Source organism: Corythoichthys intestinalis, chromosome 4, assembly GCF_030265065.1.
Source record: "Corythoichthys intestinalis isolate RoL2023-P3 chromosome 4, ASM3026506v1, whole genome shotgun sequence".
Taxonomy (NCBI): domain Eukaryota; kingdom Metazoa; phylum Chordata; class Actinopteri; order Syngnathiformes; family Syngnathidae; genus Corythoichthys; species Corythoichthys intestinalis.
In genome coordinates this window covers 25880177-25905089 of record NC_080398.1, presented here as the reverse complement: position 1 = coordinate 25905089, position 24913 = coordinate 25880177, and the positions used below count along the sequence as shown (strand labels likewise).

Genomic DNA, 24913 nt, shown 5'->3' with positions numbered 1-24913 from the left:
CTGTTGGGGGGGGGGGGGGGGGGGGGGGGGGGGGGGGGCTCACGGCTGCCTCCTCACCACAGGCCCCGCCATCCCTGCACCTTTTTTAAATGCACCACACACATCATACTCCACAGGAGAGCTCCGGCAAAGGGCGGTGGGACGGGCGGCTGGACAGAAACTCCATGCTGCGGTCCCACTGCCCCAAGCCAAGCTCTCCTATTTTAATGCATACATTGCACTACCCTCCCCTCACACCCCCATCACGGTGCTGGGTGATGGCTGCCAGTCGGGAACCTGGCAGCCACAGTAATAGGGTGGTAGGTGGGTCCCACACTTTTTCTATATGGCGTGGCTCCCGGGGTGTGGCCTCCCCTCTGCCTCGGCTGCCGGCCGCGGGAGTGGGTTGGGGGGTCGGGTCTCCGATCTTGCATCGCCCCGTGGCAGTTCCTGGGCGTTCTCCTGCCTCCGCCTTCCCCTCTCTTCTCTGGCTGGGCATCCGCCCTGCGCTCCGTCGCGGGTCGCTGGCTGGGCGCCGGTGTATCAGCGGGGTGTCGCCTGCACCGTCGGGGGACCCTGCCTTGCCTGGGGCTTGGTGGGCCGCTGGGGGTCCCGTGGCGTGCCGTGCCGGTTGGGGGGCTGTGGCTGTGGCTCGTGGCCCGGGTGGGCGGGCGGGGGTGGGTGTAGGCGTGGGGTTGGTGATGCGTCCCCTCCTGCCATCCCTGAAGGCCGGTTGATGGGCGCGCGGGTGGCCCAGGGGACCACCCTGAGTCCCGGGGGGGGGACGGTGGCTCCTTTGCTGGGCGGCGGGAGGAGGGATGGGCTGCGCATGTCCCCCCCACCCCCCCGCCCGCCCTCCCTCCCCGGGCTGGCTGGGTGGGGGCCGTGGCCCTGGGTTGGCGCCCGCGCGGTCTCTCCGCCCGTCTGCGTGGCTGTCGCGCGCCCGGTGGGGCTTGCGTGCTGCTGGATGTGGTAGGGCATGCTCGGGTTGGGGGTTCCGGTGCCGGGATTGGCGATGCGGCGGCGTAGGGTTGGTCGCCAACGGGCTTACACTCATAAGAGATTCACACGATTACTGGGTTCTAGATCACAGAACTGATTTGTGTACACTCTACCCCTTTCAATCACTTAGCTTATAGTCTTATAGACACCCCCACCCCCATTCTCCTCTTTCACTGGCCAATTGGCCCCCACATGGTGTAAACCGGAAATACATCTCGCTGACAATAGCACCAGCATATTAGTAACTAGTTTAGATGTTCAATGTATTTCTTGTTGTTGTTTGTGTATGTGTTTCTTTTCTTTCTTCTCTTGTATTTCTTTTCTTCTGTCCCCCCATAATCCCTTCCTGTTCGCTGCTTTGTCATAATAAAAAGGTATTTTGAATGATCACAATGGGAGTATATCAGACTCTCCATGTGAAACATTAAAACTGTTCAGAATCCGGGCACTTAGACTTCCATTCTCTGTGTCAAACAGCTGAACAGGACAGGTTTTAAAAAAAAAAAAAAAAAAAAAAAAAAAAAAAAGTTTGGACACCATCATTTTTGCGTTTTATATATTTTCACTACTATTGTAAATTCTCACTGAAGACATCAAAACTATGAATGAACAGAACATATAGAATGGCAAAAAATAAGTGAAATAACTGAAAACAGGTTTTGTATTCTCCATTCTTCAAAGTATCCACCTTTGAGGTGTCTCCAAATTTTTGGCCAATACTGTATATATGAACACATCTTGACACTGTTCGAGTTCAATCAACTGTTGAAGTTGTTGTTGGTAGCGTTTGAAAGCTTAGGTTTAAAGAAGTTCTCTGGTGTAGAATTTGCCTCCTCTGGTGTAGTTTTGGCTAAGCAAAGCAAAGGATAGTCTCCAAGGTGCAAGTCACATGATCTGTTTGAAAAATGATTTTGACCCATTATGAAAACTTTACGTTGTAGGATTTTTGTTCATTTCATTAATTTTTGTTGTTTGTTTTATTGGCGTACAACTTTTATAGACAACATTTTAACGGCTAGGTCTTTATTTCAAACGGGAAGTTCGGAATTTTTTACATTAGGCTTAATCTTGGAGTTAGCGGGGGTTTAATTGGTCGTTGGAGTTGATTTAAACAAATTTCGCGCAGTTTGTCAGTTATTTGTTAGTTTTAGGGCTCCGGAATGGCTGAGCTAGGGCGAGTTAATGGTGTTTGAAATCAACTCCATCAACTAATTAAACCCCTGCTAACTCAAAGATTAAGCCTTATGTGAAAAACTCAATTACACGTGATGACATTTTTCTGTTATTTTTACGTTGAGGCAGCAAGAGGAGAAAAATTGGTAAAAGTAACTGATAAGTTACTTTGATAATAAACTAATCAGTAAAGTAACTGGATTGCTTTTTTGAGGTGTAATCAGTAATTAAATCACTTTTTTAAGTAATCCGTGACAACACTGTACACTATACATACAGTATAAGTTTACTCAGGTTCACAACTGTATATGAAGAGACTTCAACATTATACTTACATGGAAGAATATTCTTGTATCTGTTTTTAGTCTTATTCTCTGGTCTTTGGCCTTCCTCTCGACTCTTTTTCACCTTTGCCTCCAACTTTTGAAGAGCCTGGGTGGTAGTCAAGAGAAGTATGAGGATTTGAATGTTGACTAAAACTTTGGAATCGATAAAGCAGTCAGCATAAGAAATAATAAGGCAGATCCATAGACGTCATAGTTTATTTAAATTTCCTTTCAACTCAATGGTGATTAACACCCAATCCACTTTGACTGGAAGGGCTGGCAGGGCTGAAAGTCAATTTGGATTGGACGTCTATTGCCATCAATGTCACAGAGAAACTATATACTGTACTACAGTATGGGGCGTTGTTTGTAAAGCAGATCATGCTGAAAATTTCGACAACATTTTCTCACATTTAGCGCCACACAGTGTTAAAAACGTGGCGTGAAATTTTTACAGTCACTTTTTTTTTGCACATTTACATTGTTTAGCAACTTAAATATTTATTTTTAAATAATAAGTATTGGACTTGAATGTGTAAATCCCGAACTAAATATTTATTTAAATCGTAAACGTAAATGTTAAATGTATTTCCGAAATGTAAATCTGATATGTATATCCTAAATATTTATCTGAAATGTATATTCGAAATATTTCTTTTAAATCTGAATTTTATATTAATATTCTAAATCTTAAATCTAAATATAAATACTAAATATAAATACTAAATTTAAATGTTTTATCTGGAAACGGTTGCAACTATATATTATAGCTCGGGCTGTCAAAATTATCTCGTTAACGGGCGTTAAATTTTTTAATTAATCACGTTAAAATATTTGACGCATTTAACGCACATGCCCCACTCAAACGGATTAAAATGACAGCAAAGTGTCATTTCCACTTGTTTCTTGTCTTTTTTTGGTGTTTTCCCACCCTCTGCTGGCGCTTGGTGGAGACTGATTTTATGGGTTTCAGCACCATAATTATTTTTGACATCAACAATGACGAGCTACTAGTTTATTTTTTGATTGAAAATTTTACAATCTTTATTAAAACGAAAACATTAAGAGGGGTTTTAATATAAAATTTCTATAACTTGTACTAACATTTATCTTTTAAGAACTACAAGTCTTTCTATCCATGGATCGCTTTAACAGAATGTTAATAATGTTAATGCCACCTTGTTGATTTATTGTTATAATAAACAAATACAGTACTTATGTACAGTATGTTGAATGTATATATCCGTCTTGTCTTATCTTTCCATTCCAACAATAATTTACAGAAAAATATGGCATATTTTATAGATGGTTTGAATAGCGGTCTATTACGATTAATTGATTTTAAGCTGTGATTAACTTGATTAAAATTTTTAATCGTTTGACAGCCCTAATTATAGCGTAATATGCAAATTCACATGACTGGAGACCGGAAGTAAACTAAAAGCTGGAATAGCTCAGACTGTTTCTTTACGTTGCTTGAAAATGGATAGAACCTACTCAACGGTGACAGTCGGCTCTTGGACATGAATCATTGTGATAATAACAATATCTAGGTAAAATACACATTTAGGAGAAACCATTTAAGGAGTATTTTGTGTTTTTAGTGTCACTTTTACGCACAAGCCCAGTAAAGTTACTAAGAATAGCCATGAGGGGTCTCTGTTGGACTGGACTTGAGAGCAAGGTTGACTTTTCTAACTTCAACTGCAAAAATCCCGTGTTTCTCACTGGGAAGCCTTTGTATTGCAGTTAGAATAGCCCTGCCGATAGTCTCGGCTAAATTTGACACGCCTGACATATTTTCTTACAACCCACCTTCGCTGACTGTGAGAAACGCGGGAAATTCAGATTTAAAATAAATATTTCGAATATAAATTTCAGATAAATATTTAGGATATACTGTACATATCAGATTTACATTTCGGAAATACATTTAACATTTACATTTACCATTTAAATAAATATTCAGTTCTGGATTTACACTTTCAAGTCCAATACTTATTATTTAAGAATAAATATTTAAGTTGCTAAACAATCTTGCAAATGTGCAAAAAAAAAGTGACTGTAAAAATTTCACACCACGTTTTTAACTCTGTGTGGCGCTAAATGTCAGAAAATGATGACGTAATTTTCAGCATGATGTGCTTTACAACGGTGCCCCATACTACCAGTGAAGCTTGTCTGAATAGATCCTGAAATTGTTTGGATTTATAATTTCACCACCACATGATGGCAGCCCACTGCTTTAATTGAATATTGTCCAACTGGGGAGAGCCAATAATATAATAATTAGGGCTGTCAAACGATTAAAATTTTTAATCGAGTTAATCACAGCTTCAAAATTAATTAATTGTAATTAATCGCAATTCAAACCATTGATAAAATATGCCATATTTTTCTGTAAATTATTGTTGGAATGGAAAGATAAACCACAAGACAGATATATATACATTCAACATCCTGTACATAAGTACTGTATTTGTTTATTATAACAATAAATCAACAAGATGGCATTAACATTAACATTCTGTTAAAGCGATCCATGGATAGAAAGACTTGTAGTTCTTAAAAGATAAATGTTAGTACAAGTTATAGAAATTTTATATTAAAACCCCTCAATGTTTTCGTTTTAATAAAATGTGTAAAATTTTCAATCAAAAAATACACTAGCAGCTCGCCATTGTTGATATCAATAATTACACAATGCTCATGGTGCTGAAACCCATAAAATCAGTCGCACCTAAGCGCCAGCAGAGGGCGACAAAACATCAAAAAACACAAGTAACAAGTGGACATGACACTGTGCTGTCATTTTAATCTGTTTGAATGGGGCATTTACGTTAATTGCGTCAAATATTGTAACGTGACTAATTTAAAACATTAATTACCGCCCGTTAGCGCGATAATTTTGACAGCCCTAATAATAATGCATAATATTTTGACATGAGACCTGATTTGACTTACATCAAACTCCTCCCAGAAGCCCGCCTTGCTCTTCCCGCCCTCGGCCTCATGCTGCATGGGCGTGGTCTCGTCCAGTTGTCTTACACGGCTATCGATATCTGCTGCGTTCACTCTGGTGGAATAATATGGCTACAAACACAATTCCATAATGAATGAATTAATCTTGTTCATTAAGTGGTGTGAAAATGGCAGTCAATGAGGTAAAAAATAAAATGTGTTGTTCCTCTATTCATCCCACCAGTTACTTTATCACTAGTAAACGTCAGTTTGAGATGGGATCCCTCCCACTTCAAATGAATAAGGATGTCTAGCACAGTCAATGGCAGATTTATTTGTTTAGCAGTGTCTGACCAAGCCATGATAGCAATTACCGTATTTTCTGGACTATAAGTCGCACTTTCCCCACCCCCAAGGTTTGGCAGAACGATGGTATAGACCCTACGTCGTCATTGAGTATTCGAAGTTCTGCATCAAGGGAACGCATTGCTCTGTAATTCACAGCCAAGCCACTAGAGGGGTGTGGCGTCATCTTTGTATGGATTTGGGGGAATTCCTGGCAACGGAGTTGGAACGTTTATACATATCTGTCAAGTTGTACGGTTTCGGCGTAATTTGTACAATTGAGCACTGATTTTTTAAATGTATACGCCGTACGTTCGAAATCTGTCCATTTTTCGTGCATCACGTTTTTTTTACTCCGTTGGGATTTTTTCACCGTTTCGGCAACGAGACAATGAGCGTTACTATGCGTTAATACGTTGGTTGAATGACGCGAGAAAAGTCAGAGACACGGAGAGAGAAGAGTGTTTGTTTGTTGTGACACTGTAGCAAACGTGATGCTAGGCTAGGTGGCTCCAATATTTCCTGACTCTAGCCGACAGCCTACAATCCACGCCTATGTATATATCACATACATATGCGAAATGACAGACTCGGCGGCGTTAGTAAACAGCCGCCATTTTAAAGCAGTAGACCTCTCAGAAAGGCTCTGTTGTAGTGAACCTTCTTGGCGAACCTAAGTAACTTTTTATCTAAAATGCTCCTAAATCGGCAAAATCTTGACTTGAATCTATCTTTAAACAATGAAACAGTTTTAAAACTTTCACATGTCGAAAGTAGACAAAAGGGAACTAATACAAAAACGGGAGCAATTTTAACAACTTTAACAGGTGATTCACAACATTAAATGACTTTCAAACATAGCAAAGGTTATTATGTTTTTTTGTTTGTTTGTTTTTAAATGGAAAAAAAAACATGAAAGGTAACACCAGTTACTTTACTAAGTAACTAATTACTCTTACATGCTGGTAACTGAGTTACTAACTCAATTACTTTTTGGGAGAAGTAATTTGTAACTGTAATCGATTACTTTTTAAAAGTAAGATTAAAAAAACAAGTCATAAAAATGAGGTCTGCAAAATGAAAGTGACGAAAGCGGAGATTTTATTCTGCCAATTTGTTGCTGAACACAATTTGCCTGCAACTATTGCTGATCACTTCTCAGAATTAGCAAAAGAAATGTTCCCTGACTCAAAGATTGCATCGGTAAGTTAATTTTATCAATTGACCTTTTTAATTTATAATTGGACACACTAACAAACTACCTCCAAGTCAAACTGAATTGCGAGCTGAATTGCAGCCATCGAAAGACATGATAGAAATTGCCAAAAGTGCTAAATACAATTATAACAAAAGTCACTGTTAAATTTTAGTAATCATGATGTAGCTGAAGATATTGATTGTTCTTTGATTGCACCAGGTTATATGTTACAATATTGCCAATAAATGCATATTGTTTTAAAAACTAAGTTCTATTTTTGTTTCATATTGCACGCTATACACAACATTGTTGTCAGGAATGCGGGCAGGTAGGTGGTGTGTGGACTCAAATTCAGGGAAAGGGAGGCGAGGCAGGTAGAGTGTGCAAAAATGATTTAATTAAGGAAGCAAAAAACAAAGTATCAAGAAATAATGTGGAGATCCCAAAAAACACCGCAGCAAACAAAACTCAGGTCACTAACAAAAGGGTGGGTATCAAAAACTTGCTGAGGGGGACGCAAGGGCTTGGAAAAAACAGACGAGAACAGGTTCGGACGTGCACATGGACATTGACGATGACGCAACAAGGAGTGAAAAGAAAATGGGAGCTTATATACACACACGCAGACAAGGGGTAACAAGACAACGAGGAACAGCTGGGTAACACAGGAGGATGCAGATTGGAGGATACACTAGGATCATGCACTACAGGTGAAATCAATGGGCAATCACAGGGACAAGTCGCACTAGGAGAAAACCAACACAAAACCTAACAGTTGTAAGATTAGTCACCAATTTGTAAGGGCATACGTCACTATTTGACAGGTATGTGTATATTAACTTCAGTTAATCAATATTGGACAACAAATGTTATTAATACAAAGGTTGAAGTGTAGGCGACACAGAAGGCGTTTGCGAATGTTTGAAAACAACATTCTGAGTGGACCAATCGCACTCCTTTGACGTTCACGTCACGACGCGTTGACGTAATGTATAGTCTGGATTTTTTGGAGGTGCACATCAGGCTACGGCGTAGGGTTGTAAATCGGGTCTGCGTTAACGGCGTAGGTCTGCCGTCACCACAACGCAGAAGCATAATCAGCCTTAATACTCACTACTCTGGTGCGACTTATACAGAGTGACCCCTCCCAAAAAAACAAACTTTTTAACAAACCAATATGATTAAGAGTGATAGACGAAAATTATTTTTTTTATCGTAAACCAAACCTTGAGACATGCCATTGAAAAAACAATTAAGGAATTTTCTTCTTTCTTTGAATTACGTCCTCTGTAAGAATGCATTCTTGTAATCTCTTGAGATTCCAGATTCACTGACAGCTGAAATGTCTCAGCTGGGATACTGTGAATTACATCCTGAATTCACTATGGTTACTAAAACTGCAGTGTTTACTGGCTCAAGGTCATCGTCTCGCAGTGCTACCACTTGATCATGTCCACACTTTAAAAATTCCCACTTTTTTTCAAGAATGCATTCGTACAAGGTGACGTAATTTAAAAAAATATACTATCGTATATAAATTTTTTTCTCTCTTGGTTTTATAGGATTGTTAAAAATTCTTGAGTTTTTTTCTGGTCACCCTGTACAGTGATCCCTCGCTACTTCACGCTTCAAACTTCACGCCCTCTGTCCATTGCAGATTTTTTTTTTCTATTGAAAGATAAATAAAAACAGATGAGCGGACCCGATCCGATCACGTAGTCTCACTCTCCCTCCTGTTGCTTTTCTTGGTCAGGCAGTGCACTGGAGTTGCTTACTGAAGTTAACGATGATTAACAGACGTCAAGGTTTGATCTTGCCGGAGATGCTGGGAAGCCAAAACTTAATAGCGCCGCATGCGTCAATCATCGTTTAACTTGTTGAACAGTTGCTGTAGCAAGTCATTGACTCATTGTGTGTAAGAGAGCAGCTTGAGCTTGTTTTTGTTTTTGTTTTTTTTCTCTTTATTTTTTAGCTGGTGCGACTTAGGCCATGTCTACATATAGAGCCTACCCACGTACCACGTGCTCGCTGTATGGTTCCGCCCACTTGTCCGTCAAAACATAGTGTTAACCTCTTACGGCTACGTACATTTCTCCTATTTACGGCGTGTTTTTCTGCTCCTTAACATTAATAATCAAAATGGTGAAGGCGTGTGTGGCTGTTGGTTGCACTAACAGAGAAGATGGAAGGAGAGACTTGAAGTTTTACCGTATTCCGAGGGATCCAAAGAGGAGAGCGAAATGGACGGCTGCAATTCGACGTGAAAACTGGACACCAAAAAATCACCACAGACTATGTAGTAGTCATTTTATATCCGGTAAGATGCATTTAATATATATTTAGAGGGTTTTGGCCTGACAACCACAATTAAGATCATTGCTAGGCTAATCGCCGACAACATACGACGTAGTACGACATAGTTTCAAATTCAAGATGTTTGTGACTTCCCTTTCTTCCACCATCGTTATTTTTTGAATAATATTTAGCTGGTACCAAGTGAAAGAAACTGGCCTCGTCTACGGGGCTGACAAATAACCACAATTAAGATCATTGCGAGGCTAATCGCCGACAACATACGACGTAGTACGACATAGTTTCAAATTCAAGATGTTTGTGACTTCCCTTTCTTCCACCATCGTTATTTTTTGAATAATATTTAGCTGGTACCAAGTGAAAGAAACTGGCCTCGTCTACGGGGCTGACAAATAACCACAATTAAGATCATTGCGAGGCTAATCGCCGACAACATACGACGTAGTACGACATAGTTTCAAATTCAAGATGTTTGTGACTTCCCTTTCTTCCACCATCGTTATTTTTTGAATAATATTTAGCTGGTACCAAGTGAAAGAAACTGGCCTCGTCTACGGGGCTGACAAATAACCACAATTAAGATCATTGCTAGGCTAATCGCCGACAACATACACGTATGTATGTCGTGAGAGTGCTATCGCTAAACCATATAAACATTAAAAGCCTTAACTCCATTGACAAACGACATGAAATACATTAGACAAGACAGTGGATGTTAGCAATAACAAAAGATTTTGAATTGAAAATTTCGTAACTCACCTTTCCAAGCACAAGATAGATTCCTGCCGAACGAGGACCTGTTTCACCCAACCAGCAACGAAGTATTATAAGCCTCCAAGCTCTTGAAGTTTTTCAAATTTTCGTGGGAATAGGCTGATTTTGTGTGGACAAGATAATTGTAAATATCAGCGTAGCAGATGTCAGCAGACAGGGCGAAGACAGTGGGTCGAAAAACATCGATTTGGGCATCAAATATGGATCTGGCGACTGTATAGAACGAAGCTTTTCCTCATAACGCCTTTTATGCAACAGATCCAGTGAGTTTGCGGCATCAGAAAGCACCGGGTCTTCCATGAAATGCATTTTAAATTCCGCCATCAATTGAAAACAATGCTAATACAGAGTCAAAATGACGGACAAGTGGGCGGAACCATACAGCGAGCACGTGGTACGTGGGTAGGCTCTATAGCAGGGTATTTGGCAAAAAGAAGAACTTTTTCTAGGGTTTGGCCGATGATCAACACGCATGAGCACATTTAAACGACGGTTCTTAAAAACGCTGTCCAAAGAGAAGATGTGCGAGTTCTGCGTTTGTGGCGCCATCATGTGGACACTGATCACCTAAGATTTAACTGTGGATCGTCACTGAATGCGACAAACTTTGTCCCTACGTCACACATGAGACCAATGGTTATATTTGGAGTGAATTAAGACAGGTGCCTTTTTTGGAAGCTTTTTTTTTTTTTCTACAGACGTGCTGGTGTGGACGTAATTATTTTTTTCCCGACGTATTAGGGCAGGATCCTTGGTTTTAAAAATCCCTGCTATGTGTAGACATGGTCCTATACTCAGGTGCGACTTATAGTCAGAAAAATACGATACTTTACACTCGTGTACACAGTAATTCAGTATTAAAGGAAATATTTATATACTTTTTTGTTTTCTCTTCAAAAAAACGTGGTATTGGTACGGTATCAGCCTCATCTGATACCACATAGTCAGGTGTCGGAATTGGTATCGGGAGCCAAAACATGGTAAAAGTATGCAACACTACAGGAAAGACTGTGCTTACTTGTTTAAGGTATACCCAGTTTCCGGAAATTTCCTCGATGCCTTTCCGTTTGTAGAATTCCACCAAGTCGCTTAACGTGTCAAACATATCTGAGCCTCCCACGGTGTAGCGCTCATTCTACAAAGAGAGAATAATTAGATATAATCGAAACAACTTAAAAACTACATGCACGCACCTGACACATGATCTTGATGTGGGACACCCTCCTCGCCCCCGTTTTGCTTCGCTCGTCCGTCAGAACAGTCAGCACAAAATCTCCCGGCTTGGACAGCGACTCTCGGACCAGGAAGGTGCCCGATTCTTCCCGAGTGATCAGCATCTTCTCGGCGTTTGGGCCGGACAGGTGGCCGTGAAACCATCTGGGCAGGACATGAGGGATGAGGTCAGGTGAACTGGATTGGCACAATTTACACGTTATACTTGTTTTACACTAAGATTACGATTGTTTTGGAGTCTCATTAGTCTCATAGTTTTGATTTTATGTTCTCTAGTTCATTTTAATTTGCTTTTTGAGGGGTTAGGCATTTAATAGTTTTCAATTTTCTTGAAATTATGAGTTTTAGATAAAAAAAAAAACTAATAATTTCAAGAAAATGTTTTGTTAGGTTTTACAAAACAACAGATATTTTTCTAAAATCCATTTATTCATTTGGAATTTTGTCATTTTGACATGTGGAAATATTGCTTCTAATCTACTGATCGATAACTAATGGATTAGCAAATGAGTCACCAACTATTTTGAGAGTTGGTGACGGTAATCGTTTAGCGATACTGATGACCTCAAAATAGACAAAATATATTTTTAAGCCTCTTAATATATTTCATAGTTTTCATTTTACATTTGATAAAATTAAAAAAGGAAGGATTTTTTTATTTTTTATTGTATTGAAATTATTAATTTTAGATAAAATAAAACTAATAATTTCAAGAAAAATTCTTGTTAGGTTTCCAAAACAACAAAAGATTTTTTTTTCTGAAATCCATTTATTCATTTGGAATTTTGTCATTTTGACATGTGGAAATATTGCTTCTAATCTACTAATCGACAACTAATGGATTAGCACAGTACTTCTCAAATAGTGGGGCGGGCCCCCCCAGGTTGGCGCTGAGCGATGCTGGGGGTGGCGCATGTGACCTTGGGGAACATACATTTTTATAATAAAGTGTAATGGCACATCCACTCAGTGGGTGGCAGTGCCACTCTCATTTTCAGCGTGTGTGCAGTATTTTTGAACAAAACAAGAGCACACAGCAAAGAGCTCGGGAGATATGAAAAGCTTAGACAAGGAAATATGATGAAGCATACGTAGCATTTAGCTTTTGGCTTGGATTTTTAGTACAGTGGGCAACGAGGCAAGACTAGACTGTTTATTTCGCAGCGGACACCATGATTTTTTTTTTTTTCAGCGAGTGCCAAATATTGCCAACAATCCTCCCGCTTTGTTAGTGTTACATCAGTAAACCAGCGAGCACTGTCAGCATCATATAAGGTGGCATACCAAGCTGCTCAGTGCCCCACACCATAGCAAAAGAGCTGATACTGCCTGCAGCAAAAATAAAAACTGTCCCTCTGTCCAATGACACTGTCCTTTTGTTCTATTAATTTTTGTTTTTTCGGTCTAATTGTTCTACATATTGTCCTAAGGAGTTAATGTTGCTAATCAATTTGAATTTATTATTATTTATTGATTTCATTCAATTTTATTTTTCAGCATCAAACGGTCAAAAAATGTATCTTGAGTTTATTTTTACAGAATGGATGTGGTTGTTTTTTTTTTTTTTACACTTTATTATAAGTTGATCTATATTACTTTTTATTAAAAATATTAAAAAGAACAATGTTATGCAGAGTTGTATTTATAATAATAAAGAATTTTATATACAAATGATACTACAGTATATTTACAGAGGTGGCAGGGAGTTGGGAGGGCGCGGAACGTTTACGTCTTTCCTGGGGGGGGGGGGGGGGGGGGCGTAACAGAAAATAATTGGGAAGCACTGGATTAGTAAATGAGTCACTAACTATTTTGAGAGTCGATTAATCATTTAGTGGTACTAATGACAAAAAAATAGACAAAATATATTTTTCAGCCTCTTATATTTCAAAATTTTCATTTTGTGTTTAATAAAATTAAAAAAGGAGGGAAATGTATTAGTTTTTTAAATTGAAAAATGAAAAAAATATTTTTTTTTTTTTTTTTAAATTTAATTTTTACTGATTTATTTAACTTATTTCCCTAATAAAACAGAAAGGGAAAAAGTTTTTTTTTTTTTTTTTTTTAATATCTTTTTATTATTTTGTTTTCATTAAAACAGCAAAAACAGTTTATGTGCTATTATAGTTTTTAAAAAATTGTTTTCTAGGTATTAGAATTTGAATTTTTTTTAATAATGGTAAATATCGTTTTTAGGGGACTATTTTAATTTGATTTTTTAAAAGGAGAAAAAATAACAATTAATATTCTCTCTTTATTTTATTCAAATATTATTTTTGCGAGAAACATGAAGTCAACACGCATGATTAACGTTTATAGGCTGCATAAAATGATGTGGTGGGATGGATCTGAGTTTGACCTGTGCCTTGGTGTCTTCAATTTAAATATGGTTGAGTTAGTTTTGAGACTATACAAAACAGTTGCAGGTAGTTCTGTTTTTTTCTCCCCTTTTAATTATAGTCTTTATTTATTTCATTGAACAAAAATGTTAAATAAAATCTAGTTTTAGTCATCTCATTCATTTTCTAACAATAATAACTTTGTTTTATACTGTATTTTACGATTCAAATTTAAGTATTATTATACAAGTTTCAGGCCAAGCCAATCTATGATGAATTATACTCATTTTTTTAAAAACATGTTTATTCATTTAAATATTTTACATATTTGAAGTAACTGTATGTATGGAAGACATGCTGTTATGCATGACTGCCCAAGCCTTTGCCTCTCATTGTATGTGTGTGTATGTGTGTGTGCACGCATATGTGTAAGTGAATGTACACTCGGCTGGGTTGGGCTTAATTTTAGACCCAGTTCTCGATTTTTTTCTTCTGAACTTCCTGCTTTGTGGTCGGAAAATTTCTGATGACAGATTTTGTGGCTAAAGAGGACAAAGTATTTTTAGTTGTCAACCAAGCCGGTCTCACACCAACACCCCCTCCACCTATGAGCGTGACCCCCCCACTGCCACAAGATAGACGGCGCCAAATATTGTGAAATATTCAGAAGCAAACTGTATAAAGCAATACTTTGACTCATGGGGTGAATTCTTTCCAGGACAAAGCTTGCAACAAAATCCACTAGTACATTGGTGTCTTAACTTATGAGCTGCCATTGATAGCAACAGCTCTCCCATTGCTAGCAGCCCACAAGTCAAAATGGATGGGACATCTTATCGCCGTCAAATAGCGCTCAAACATGAGACTACACTTGTGTTGCTCATTCCATACTGATTGGTCTTATATGACTCTCAATTGCAGCCAACAACTTAGGATACAACCATGTATCCAACACAACTTTTTTTTTCCAACAACAGACTCTATAATCGGGTATTATCAAAGAAAAATGCACAAACATGTCAAGAACGCAACAATTTTTCCACATTTTCTGATTCAGTTCAATGAACATCGTGCTGCTCATGTTCACTAATATTAATCAGTCTTTGCAGAGGATAAAGAATATATTGTTGAGAGCAGATTTTACTGAGGCAAATCTATGTTTATTTTAAATGCACACAATCTGATGGACATACAATATTTTAATAAATATCGTGGTTTTATAATATATACAGTCCCTGACAAAAGTTTTGTCGCTTATCCATTTTGTAGAAACAATTGCTAATAACCTGACTTTTAATTATTCAATTGGTTTCAGAAATGGCTCATAAGAAAGCTAAGACCCTCCCAAATGATGTTGAATGTACAAAAGTAATATTTGTTTCACTGAAAAAAGATTTATCATTTAATGAAGACATAAAGGTCAAATTTTGGCAAGACAAAAGTTTTGTTGCCTACAGAAAGTAGTGTGAAAATTGAACAAAAAATGTACTTCAAATACAAAAATATGTTAAATGTAACATAAGCGAATTAAGTAGTGGTGCTGTGAGATCCAAATTTAATATTTTATATGACTTCCATGGAGTTGAAGGACTGCATCCATGCGGTTCGGCAAGGATTCATACAATTTATTGATGAAGTCATCAAGAACATAAAAAAAGCAGTCTTACATGCCTCCCAGAGTTCATCAACATTCTTGGGTTTCGTCTTCCATGCTTCCTCTTTCATCCTACCCTAATCATGCTCAATGATGTTCATTTCTGGTGACTGGGCTGGATAGTCCTGGAGGATCTTGATCTTCTTTGCCTTGAGGAACTTTGAGGTAGAGATTGAAGTATGTGATGGAGCTGCAGAATTTGTCCCTTTTTATGGTTAGGAATGTAAGAGGCAGCTAAGATTTGTTGATGCAATTGTCAGGGTGCAGACAATTAAAAAACTGTGTGGCATTTGCCAAGGCCCACAGCCTGTCAAAAGGATGGACGCTGGAAAAGTGGCAAAAGGTGGATTTTTCAGATGAATCTTCCATTGAATTACACCACAGTCACCGCAAATATTGCAGGAGACCTACTGGAGCCCGCATAGATCTGAGATTCACTCAGAAAACAGTGAAGTTTGGTGGTGGCAAAATCATGATCTGGGGTTACATCCAGTATGGGGTGTGCGAGAGAGCTGCAGGGTGGAAGGCAACATAAATAGTCTGAAATATGAATAAATCTTAGCTGCCTCTTATATTCCTAACCATAAAAAGGGACAAATTCTGCAGCAGGATGGTGCTCCATCACATACGTCAATCTCTACCTCAAAGTTCCTCAAGGCAAAGAAGATCCTCCAGGAGTGGCCAGCCCAGTCACCAGACATGAACAGGATGAAAGAGGAAGCATGGAAGACGAAACCCAAGAATGTTGATGAACTCTGGGAAGCATGCAAGAATGCCTTCTTTGATGTTCCTGATGACTTCATCAATAAATTGTATGAATCCTTGCCGGACCGCATGGATGCAGTCCTTCAAGCCCATGGAAGTCATACAAAATATTAAATTTGGATCTCACAGCACCACTACTTCATTCGCTTATGCTATGTAACATATTTTTGTATTTGAGTACACTTTTTGCTCAATTTTCACACTACTTTCTGTAGGCGACAAAATTTTTGCTTTGCCAAAATTTGACCTTTATGTCTTCATTAAATGATCAATCTTTTTTCAGTGAAACATATATTTTTGTACATTCAACATCATTTGGGAGGGCCTTAGCTTTCATATGAGACATTTCTGAAACCAATCGAATAATTAAAAGTCAGCTTATTAGCAATTGTTTCTACAAAATGGATAAGCGACAAGACTTTTGTCAGGGATTGTATATTAGGGATGTACCGAAAGCAAAAATATTGACCGAAACCGAAAACCGAATGTTGGAAAAACTTGGCCTAAAACCAAAACGCCGAAATATACGCATACATATAATTCATTTTTATTTCATTTAAATTTTTTTTTTTTTTTTAATTTCATTATTTTCCGATTAATGCCCCATGCCTTGGCATTTATTCTACAACTCCGGAGGCTCGAGACATTTAGTTTGAAAGGTGCTAATTCTGAAACCCAATGAGAAGGTGCATTTGTGACTAACTTTGAACGGTGCTGGCATCGTCATAGTAACACAAATCACGGCTGATGAAACCTTGATAAACGCGGTTTCTTGGAAGTTTGGGACACTTGAAAAATGTGTCTCACGCCTCCAATTGCTAAGCTAAATATATCAAAGACTATTCTGGTTTTGCTGAAACTAGTCAAGCTCTTTACAAGGCTATTACAATCTCTCCTACTCCTTAAAATAAGACTGTGGGTTTTTTTGTGCTACAAGTGGAATCGAGTGAGGGCCAGGTGAGTGGGCCAAGTTCTAGCTGCAACAAAGCCGAGTGAAATCGCTCCAAGCCGGATTAGACGGCAACTGGCACAGGGGGTGTGGAAGTCGCAGGGAAAAAATGTGACAAAAAGAGGAAGTGGTCATGCTATAAACATATTGTACTAAACCACAGTAAATGCACATGTATGCATTTAAATACTATTTTAATTGTATTATGTTCGCTTGATTAAACTCCAACCTACTCACACACAGGCTCAAAAGCACTGTACTCGATATGATGCAGGACATCAGTGGAAAGCAACTTCAGAACGCCCATGTAGCAGCAATGAAGCAAAATTATTTTCCTTCATTTAATAATTTATTCATATATATTTATATTTTCTTTATACTGTACTGGTCCTTCTCAAAAAATATCATATAGTGATTAAGTTAATTATTTTCTGTAATGTACTGATAAACATTAGAATTTCATATATTTTAGATTCATTACACACAACTGAAGTAGTTCAAGCCTTTTTTTGTTTTAATATTGATGATGTTGGCAAAAAAGTCAAGAAAAAACAAAAATCCCTATCTCAAAAAATTAGCATATCATGAAAAGGTACTCTAAAGAAGCTACTAACCTAATCATCAGTATCAACAAATTAACTCAAAACCCCTGCGAAAGATTCCTGAGCTATTAAAAATAAAATTAGAATAGAGAACAATAGAACTGTAAGGTATGCTAATGTTCAGTGATATGAAAAAAGGCTTTAGGAAATTCTCACATTTCTCCATCAAATGTGATCTTATCTTTGTCAAAATCTTACAGATGAAAAAACAGTGTCTTCTTTAAATAAAACCACCCAAACATTTATAGGTTTTCATATTTTAATGGGGATAGTATGCAAACAATGACAGAAGGGGGAAAATAGGTAAGTGAACCATCACATTTAATATATTGTCACCCCTCTTTGGCAGCAATAACTTCAACCAGACGCTTATTGTAGCTGCAGATCAGTCGGGCACATCGATCAGGAATAATCTTGGCCCATTCTCCTCTACAAAACTGCTGTATTTCTGTCAGATTCCTGGGATGTCTGGCATGAATCGCAGTCTTTCAGTCATGCCACGACATCTTAAGGTGATTTACTTCTGTGTTTTGGATCATTGTCTTGTTGCAGCATCAATCTTCTTTTTAGCTTCAACTGTCTGACAGGCGGCCTCAGGTATTCCTGCAAAACATCCTGATAAACTTTTGAATTCATTCTTCCATTAATGATTGCAAGTTGTCCAGGCCCTGTGGCAGAAAAACAGCCCCAAATCATGATGCTTTGTCCACCATGCTTCACGGTGGGGATGAGGTGTTGATGTTGGTGAGCTGTTCCATTTGTACTTCTGTCGAGTGTCCAAGTGCCTTTTGCGAAAATTAAACGAGCAACAATGTTTTTTTAGACAGCATTGGCTTCCCCTGTGAAGTCCTCCCATGAACACCTTTCTTGGCCATAGTTTTACATATAGTTGTTGTGTGCACAGAGATATTGGACTGTGCCAGTGATTTCTGTAAGTCTTTAGCAGACACTACAGGGTTCTTTTTACCTCTCTGAGTATTCTGCGCTGAACTATTGGCGTCATCTTTGGTGGACGGCCACTCCTTGCGAGAGAAGCAACAGTGCCAAACTCTCTCCATTTGTAGACAACTTCTCTGACTGTCGATTAAGGAACATCCAGACTTTTAGAGATGGCCTTGTATCCTTTTCCAGCTTTTCACAAATCAACAATACTTGATCGCAGGTCTTCAGACAGCTCTTTTGACCGAGCCATGTTGCAAATCAGACAATGCTTCTCGTCAAGACAATTCTTACCAAGTGTGTGTTTTATAGTGGGCAGGGAAGCTTTAAACCACTCATCAGTTATTGGACACACACCTCACTTAATTTGTTTGGTAAAAATTTGTTTAAATTGCTCTTTAAGTCTCCTTGGACAGAGGGTTCACTTACTTATTTTTCCCCCTTCTGTCATTGTTTGCATGCTATCCTCATTAGAATATGAAAAACTAGAAATGTTTGGGTGGTTTTAGTTAAAGCAGACACTGTTTTTGCATCTGTGTGATTTTGACAGATCAGATCACATTTGATGGTGATTTTATGCAGAAATGTGAAAAATTACAAAAGGTTCAGATACTTTTTCATACCACTGTAACAATAGCTATTAAGATTTTTTCCAGATAACTATAGCATACAGAACATGCTAACTACTAATGTGTTAATAATTTCACAGGTACTATAAGTCACTCTAGAGTACAAGTCACACCCCTGGCCAAATGATAAAAAAAAAAAAAAAAAAAAAAAAAACGTATAGTCCGAAAAATACGGTACCAAATTCTGGTTGTTTGTATCTCATGGCACCATTGTTTATCAAATTTATTTGAATCATTGAATGGAGTTGACATACTGCATAACAATGGGGACACAATTTTTGTTGAGTTAAGTCTGACAGCTCTTTTGAGCAAATTTTTGGGTGCGGGATCAGAAAACAGACAGTCAATGACGCCGCTGTCAAATCAAGTGTTGCCTATTAACTCATATAAATCAACAAATAAGCTGCGCTGGACAATGTCGCAGGATTCAAAACAAGGGAAAAAAGTGGCAGCTTATCGTCCAAAATTATGGTAGTTAGGTTTTTTTTAAGTACAAATTGAGTAAAAGAAGGCAAAACAAAAGAAAGGCATAAAAATAACAATAAATTCAGCCCAACTGCAGTTCGACTTCCCACTCCGTCCGTCGTGTCAAACATATGATTGATAAAAACCAGATCATCTCCTGAACTGAATTTCCCAAGATGAGGCAATGAGAAGGAAGACAGCGGTGAGGACACGACGGACAGAATTTGCAAGAGAGGAAGAAGAGCGAGAGAGGTCTGGCCATCGCTTTCGAGAGTGTCAAAACGTCAAGTTTCCAACCGCAGTGGCAAAAGGGAAGTTAGACAACTGACAGAAGGACAGCGGACGGGTGGCGGTAGGTAGGGGATGTGTCTAAAGTCGAATTTTGAGTATTTATACACACATTATTGAAAGTTTCACAACAGATTGGACAATGTTAACCACTACTGGTGCAGTTGGGCATTGGTGGCGAGTACACTTAAAACCACCAGCTTCAGGCTCCATAAATGTGAGGTGTTTATTTTTGTTGTTCAGTCCATTTGCTAATGAAGCTTTAAAAAAAAAAATCAAATTATGCAATTATGTAATTTTTGTTTGTTTGCTAAATTAGGGTTTTCTGTTTTTTGTTTTTGTTCTTTTAAGAAAAACGTGATTTTCTCAGTATTAGTACTGGATGTCAGTGTGTTTTTTTAATGTTATCATTTGCAAATTTAAACAAAGTAAAGCATGCAACATATTTTTTCTTTCTTTACAGTATATGTATCGGATGCAGGAGTTTTATATATCCTTTTATTTATTTTTCATTTGTTAATTTAGTTTAAAAAATATATATATAGAAAATCGTGCAGCATGTAAGCCTAACTAATGAAAAATAAATAAATAAATACATAAAACACCTGCATCCAGTACTTATACTGAAAAGAAAGAAAAATCCCATTAAATGTCGCATGCTTTACTTTACTTTTTAAGTTTTTTTTTCATACTGGATGAAGGTGTTTTTTGTACATTTTATTTATTACTGTTGTTATTTTACATTATTTCTTTGTTTTTCTTTCTTTTTTTTTTTTTTTAAGAAAAACATGTACATGTAATGTGCTGTTTTTACTTTTCTATAAAAGCACTGAATGAAAAGAAAAGACAAAAACAAAAAAAAACATCTACACACTCCTGTTCAAACACAAAGGTTTGGTGACATTGACTCATTAATGATAGTTGTCTGATGTATTTAGACTGGATGATAGTGAGCAGTCATTGTATTGTTCAAATATAATAATCATCTATTGAGAGCAATGGAGGTAAATTAAAATAAATTATGTGAGCTATAAACCCTGCAATTTAACTGAAGAAAAATTATATAGTGTATATGGCGGAAAACACAGACAAGACTGAAAAAGCAGTTTCTGCTTTTGCCCTCTTCTTAAAAATAAACTGTTGTATTTTAAGCCAAAAGAACTGTTGTATTTGATAGAACAATTTGTCTATATGCTGCCATAGCAGTGTTATGGAGCATTAAGCCCCCAAACTATTTTTAATTTGTCCATTTTACCCTGGAGACTCGTTTACAGACACCGCGCAACCGCTTTTGTTTCAACACAGCCGTAAAAAGAAGGTAAGAAATTATATTTATAATTGGAATTGTCTATCCTTTTTAGCTTAGAATCATTAATTGATGTGTAATATTTAGTTTAAAAAAACAACTTTAAAAAATTTGTCACTCGCATATTTTAAACTTTCAAACAAATTATGTCACAATGAAAAAAATAGTGTCTGTAAATAGGTCACGGATATCTACCTCATAACTATCGCTTACGGTAATTGTTTTTGTTTTTGTTGGTTTTTTTTTTTCTTTTTTGTGACTTATTTTAGATGATAATAATAATCGGTCCAAACAAAGAAGAATGGGGGGAAAAAAGGTTTAAAAGGGGAAATATTTAAAAAGAAAATCTCGACCACTCCTGGATATCTGCAATTTCTGCAGTGCGACCCTTGTTATATTATCGTGTTTCACCCATAAAATCCCAAAAAAGTCCGGCTGTGGCCATTCACAGCTGTGTCTTGACACTCGGTGAGACATACTACACTGAGTGTTTGGATCGAAACAAGGTAAGTACACGATAATATCTCGTTAAAATCACGGTGTCTTTAGTTATGCCCCCTCATGCTCTCACCTCGAGTTAGGGTTCAGGAGTTTAATTTTTTTTTTTAAATGCCCTCCTGTTCAAAAATTTTCTTCCCCCAGAAAATTGAGATTTTAAGCTTTACAATGATGTATTACACAGACATACAGTATAGGACAATGTTTAAATATGGCCAAATTGGGGGTCTCAGAGCGGAACTTCAAGTCACCTTGAGTGTTTTCCGCCATATATAGAGTATATACTGTATGTGTGTGTAAGAGCTGAAGTAAGGATTAACAGAGATAACAGTTGAAGAAGTATGCACACCTTCATGTGACGATAGAACTTCCACCTATATACGGTACTACTGTACTACTGCAAACTTTATACTGTAGTCTTTTAAACACAAGTATCTTTACTTCCACCAAGTGAGTACTTTGCCACCACTGCAGTTCAATCATACTTGAATCACAAATGATGCAACTGGCACACTCATTTTGTGAAAGATAGATAACACTTCCATTACCATAACTATTACTAAACTCTTTCACTACCATTAACGGGCAATCGGCTTCTAATCCATTTTAACCTAGTCAAATTGGATCTTTGAAAACTATACATATACCTGGCCTGGCAGTGAATAAATAAATAATATCATTATGCTATTTTTCGATGGTAAAATAAAGCATCATTTTAGATATTTTATTCATATTGTGTATTCATTCATATATGGTATTCATCTAGTATAAAATGCTCTGTACTTCTTTAGATTGTAAACAATTCGAGGCTGTTGGACCATTAAATACTATGTATAACTCAATAATTACAAACTTGAGCACCGACCTCTCAGTCGTCGGGTCGGAGCAGTTCAGCGGGTACTTGAGCTCGATGATGGTGCCGTCCTTGTCTTGCAGGACGCCGTTGTCCGCCGTGTAGTACTCCACCAGCTCGGAGAGTGTGGCGAACTTCTCCCCGCCGTACAGGTCGTAAAAGTCCCCTGTGTTCTGAATGCGGATGTGGGTCACATTCTCGCCCACCCTGATGGACAGACAACAAGGTTTAAGTTCTGATGGAATTTTATTTGACACTTTTTCATCCAGGAAGGCTATTATAAATAACCAATATGTTTAGAAAAAAAAAAAAAAATCACACACATGAGAAGTTAGCAATGAATGCTGAATTTGTTTCTGAACTATTGTATTCAGGCTATGACTTCACAATGATACATAAACATTTGCATATATTTTACTATAGTACTGTATATCCAGTGCTTAAAATGTATTAGACCCCCACCCAATGTATTTCTGTAACACAAACATGTTCCTGTAACAGTAACTATTAGGTGTCTGACAAAATATCGAAATGGTGATATATCGTGATACTTTGTATCCTAGGTTATCGAATCAATGTATTGCTTTAAAAAGGTGTCACTGATTAAATTTTTTATTTTATTTTATTTTTTTAAAGGCACAAACAGGTTACTACCAAAATCTTTTATTAGCCCTTAAATACCTGCAACATGAAGCAATTATCAGAGAATCCCAAAATTTGAAAAATAAGGTCCTAATGAAACCTTTTTTTCAAATTTGTAAAAAGAAAAGACAAAATGAATATGTGTAATAAGCGCTCTGATATCTATAACCCTTGCTAAATCCTGTTTGTTTTTCTCATGGAACCTGCAGATGCATGTGTTGACTTGCATCCATCTTTTTTTTTTTTTTTCAAAAAGAATTGTCAAAATTCAGAATTAGTATCAAAATCATGAAATTTTAGGTGTATCAAATGTGATACGTTTGGCAATAAAGGGTTAAAATAGTGTCTACATTAGCTCACTGGCTGCTATACATCCAATTCATTTGAACTAGAATGGAGATATAGCGTGTTCTAGAGCATTCCCAGCCAGTCTTTTGCGAGCATTTACAGGTCACTTCCTGGACATTCTTGAGTCACTTCCTATTTGAGTAACCCAAAATCAACAGGAAATGACCTGTAAATAGCCCAAAATCAACAGGAAGTGACCCGTAAATGCCTCAAAAGGAAATGGAAATGACCGAAAATCAACAGAAAATGACGTGGAATGCACCAAAATTAACACTGGGTAACTTTTTCAACCTTTCTATAAAATATTTTCCTAACATTTGCGATGATATGTCAACAGACAACTAGTTGAATCACACCTCTTTTATATGTTGAGGGGGTCTGTGTCACTCTCACTGGCACTAATTAATTTTGAGGAGAATGGCTGGAAACCTGCCACACAACAAACGACAAATGTGCTGATTGCTTTCCGACATATGTAACTTCCCCCTTTCTCTATAAAGATGGAAGTCCATGCGTACGATTTCGCGCAAATTCTGCAAAGATGGCAGTGTAACAAAAGAGACAAACAGTTTTATTTGAGGAGGGGAAAAAAAGGGGAGGCTACCAGGTATAAAAGGATACTCAACAACAAACATTGGCCTGGCTTTTACATGCTGGCGTGACACCCCCACCCCAACCGAACTTGTCAGCGCTGACGAGTTTGGGTGTTTAGCCGCACGGGTGGTAACCGCCATACGCTATTGTTTAGCCACAACTGGATTCATTAGCTCATTATTATTCATCCTTCACACAGATTCTGGAAACAGAAATGTCTTTTAATCCATCTGCAGGCGACCGGGAGATCATGATTTTACAACATTGTGCGGGTGTGCGCTGGTCCTCATGGGAAACGCAGTCTTCCTTAAAGAGGAAGTTCAGGATTTTTGACATTAGGTTTAATCTTCGAGTTAGCGGGGGTTTAGTCAGTTGGTGGAGCTGATTTCAACAAATTCTGTTTCCTTTGTTAGTTTATTTGTTAGTTTTAGGGCTCCGGAGTGGCTAAGCTAGTGCGAGTCAATTGCACCATTTTAGCATGCCAATAAAAAAACAACATATGCATACATGAAAATCATGTTTTCAGGATAAAGCTATTAAAATTTACAAGTGCATGTCAATAATTGCAGTATGAACAGCAACATACTGTATGTAATCCAGAACCTCTGCAGAGCAGCAGGGCGGAGTGTTATCACATCGGGTTTTTTTCACCGCTGATTTTTTATGTTGTAGCCAGCAGCAAGTGACCAGTTTGTATTTTTCCTCATTCTTCATAGGGAATTTGTGGAAACGTTTCTT

At 37.8% G+C, this 24913-nt stretch overlaps 1 protein-coding gene across 2 annotated transcripts in view; it reads right to left on the bottom strand.

Annotated features, from left to right (window-relative positions):
• Window positions 1-24913, bottom strand: part of ptpn6 (protein tyrosine phosphatase non-receptor type 6) — a 52962-nt gene that overhangs the window by 14227 nt on the left and 13822 nt on the right. For both annotated transcript variants that reach the window (XM_057833802.1, XM_057833803.1), the window contains 5 exons: window positions 22604-22798; window positions 11265-11448; window positions 11090-11206; window positions 5445-5573; window positions 2490-2586 (listed from right to left, as the gene is read on the bottom strand). In XM_057833802.1, coding sequence (XP_057689785.1) covers window positions 2490-2586; window positions 5445-5573; window positions 11090-11206; window positions 11265-11448; window positions 22604-22798 — 722 coding nt within the window. The remainder of the gene's footprint in view (window positions 1-2489; window positions 2587-5444; window positions 5574-11089; window positions 11207-11264; window positions 11449-22603; window positions 22799-24913) is intronic.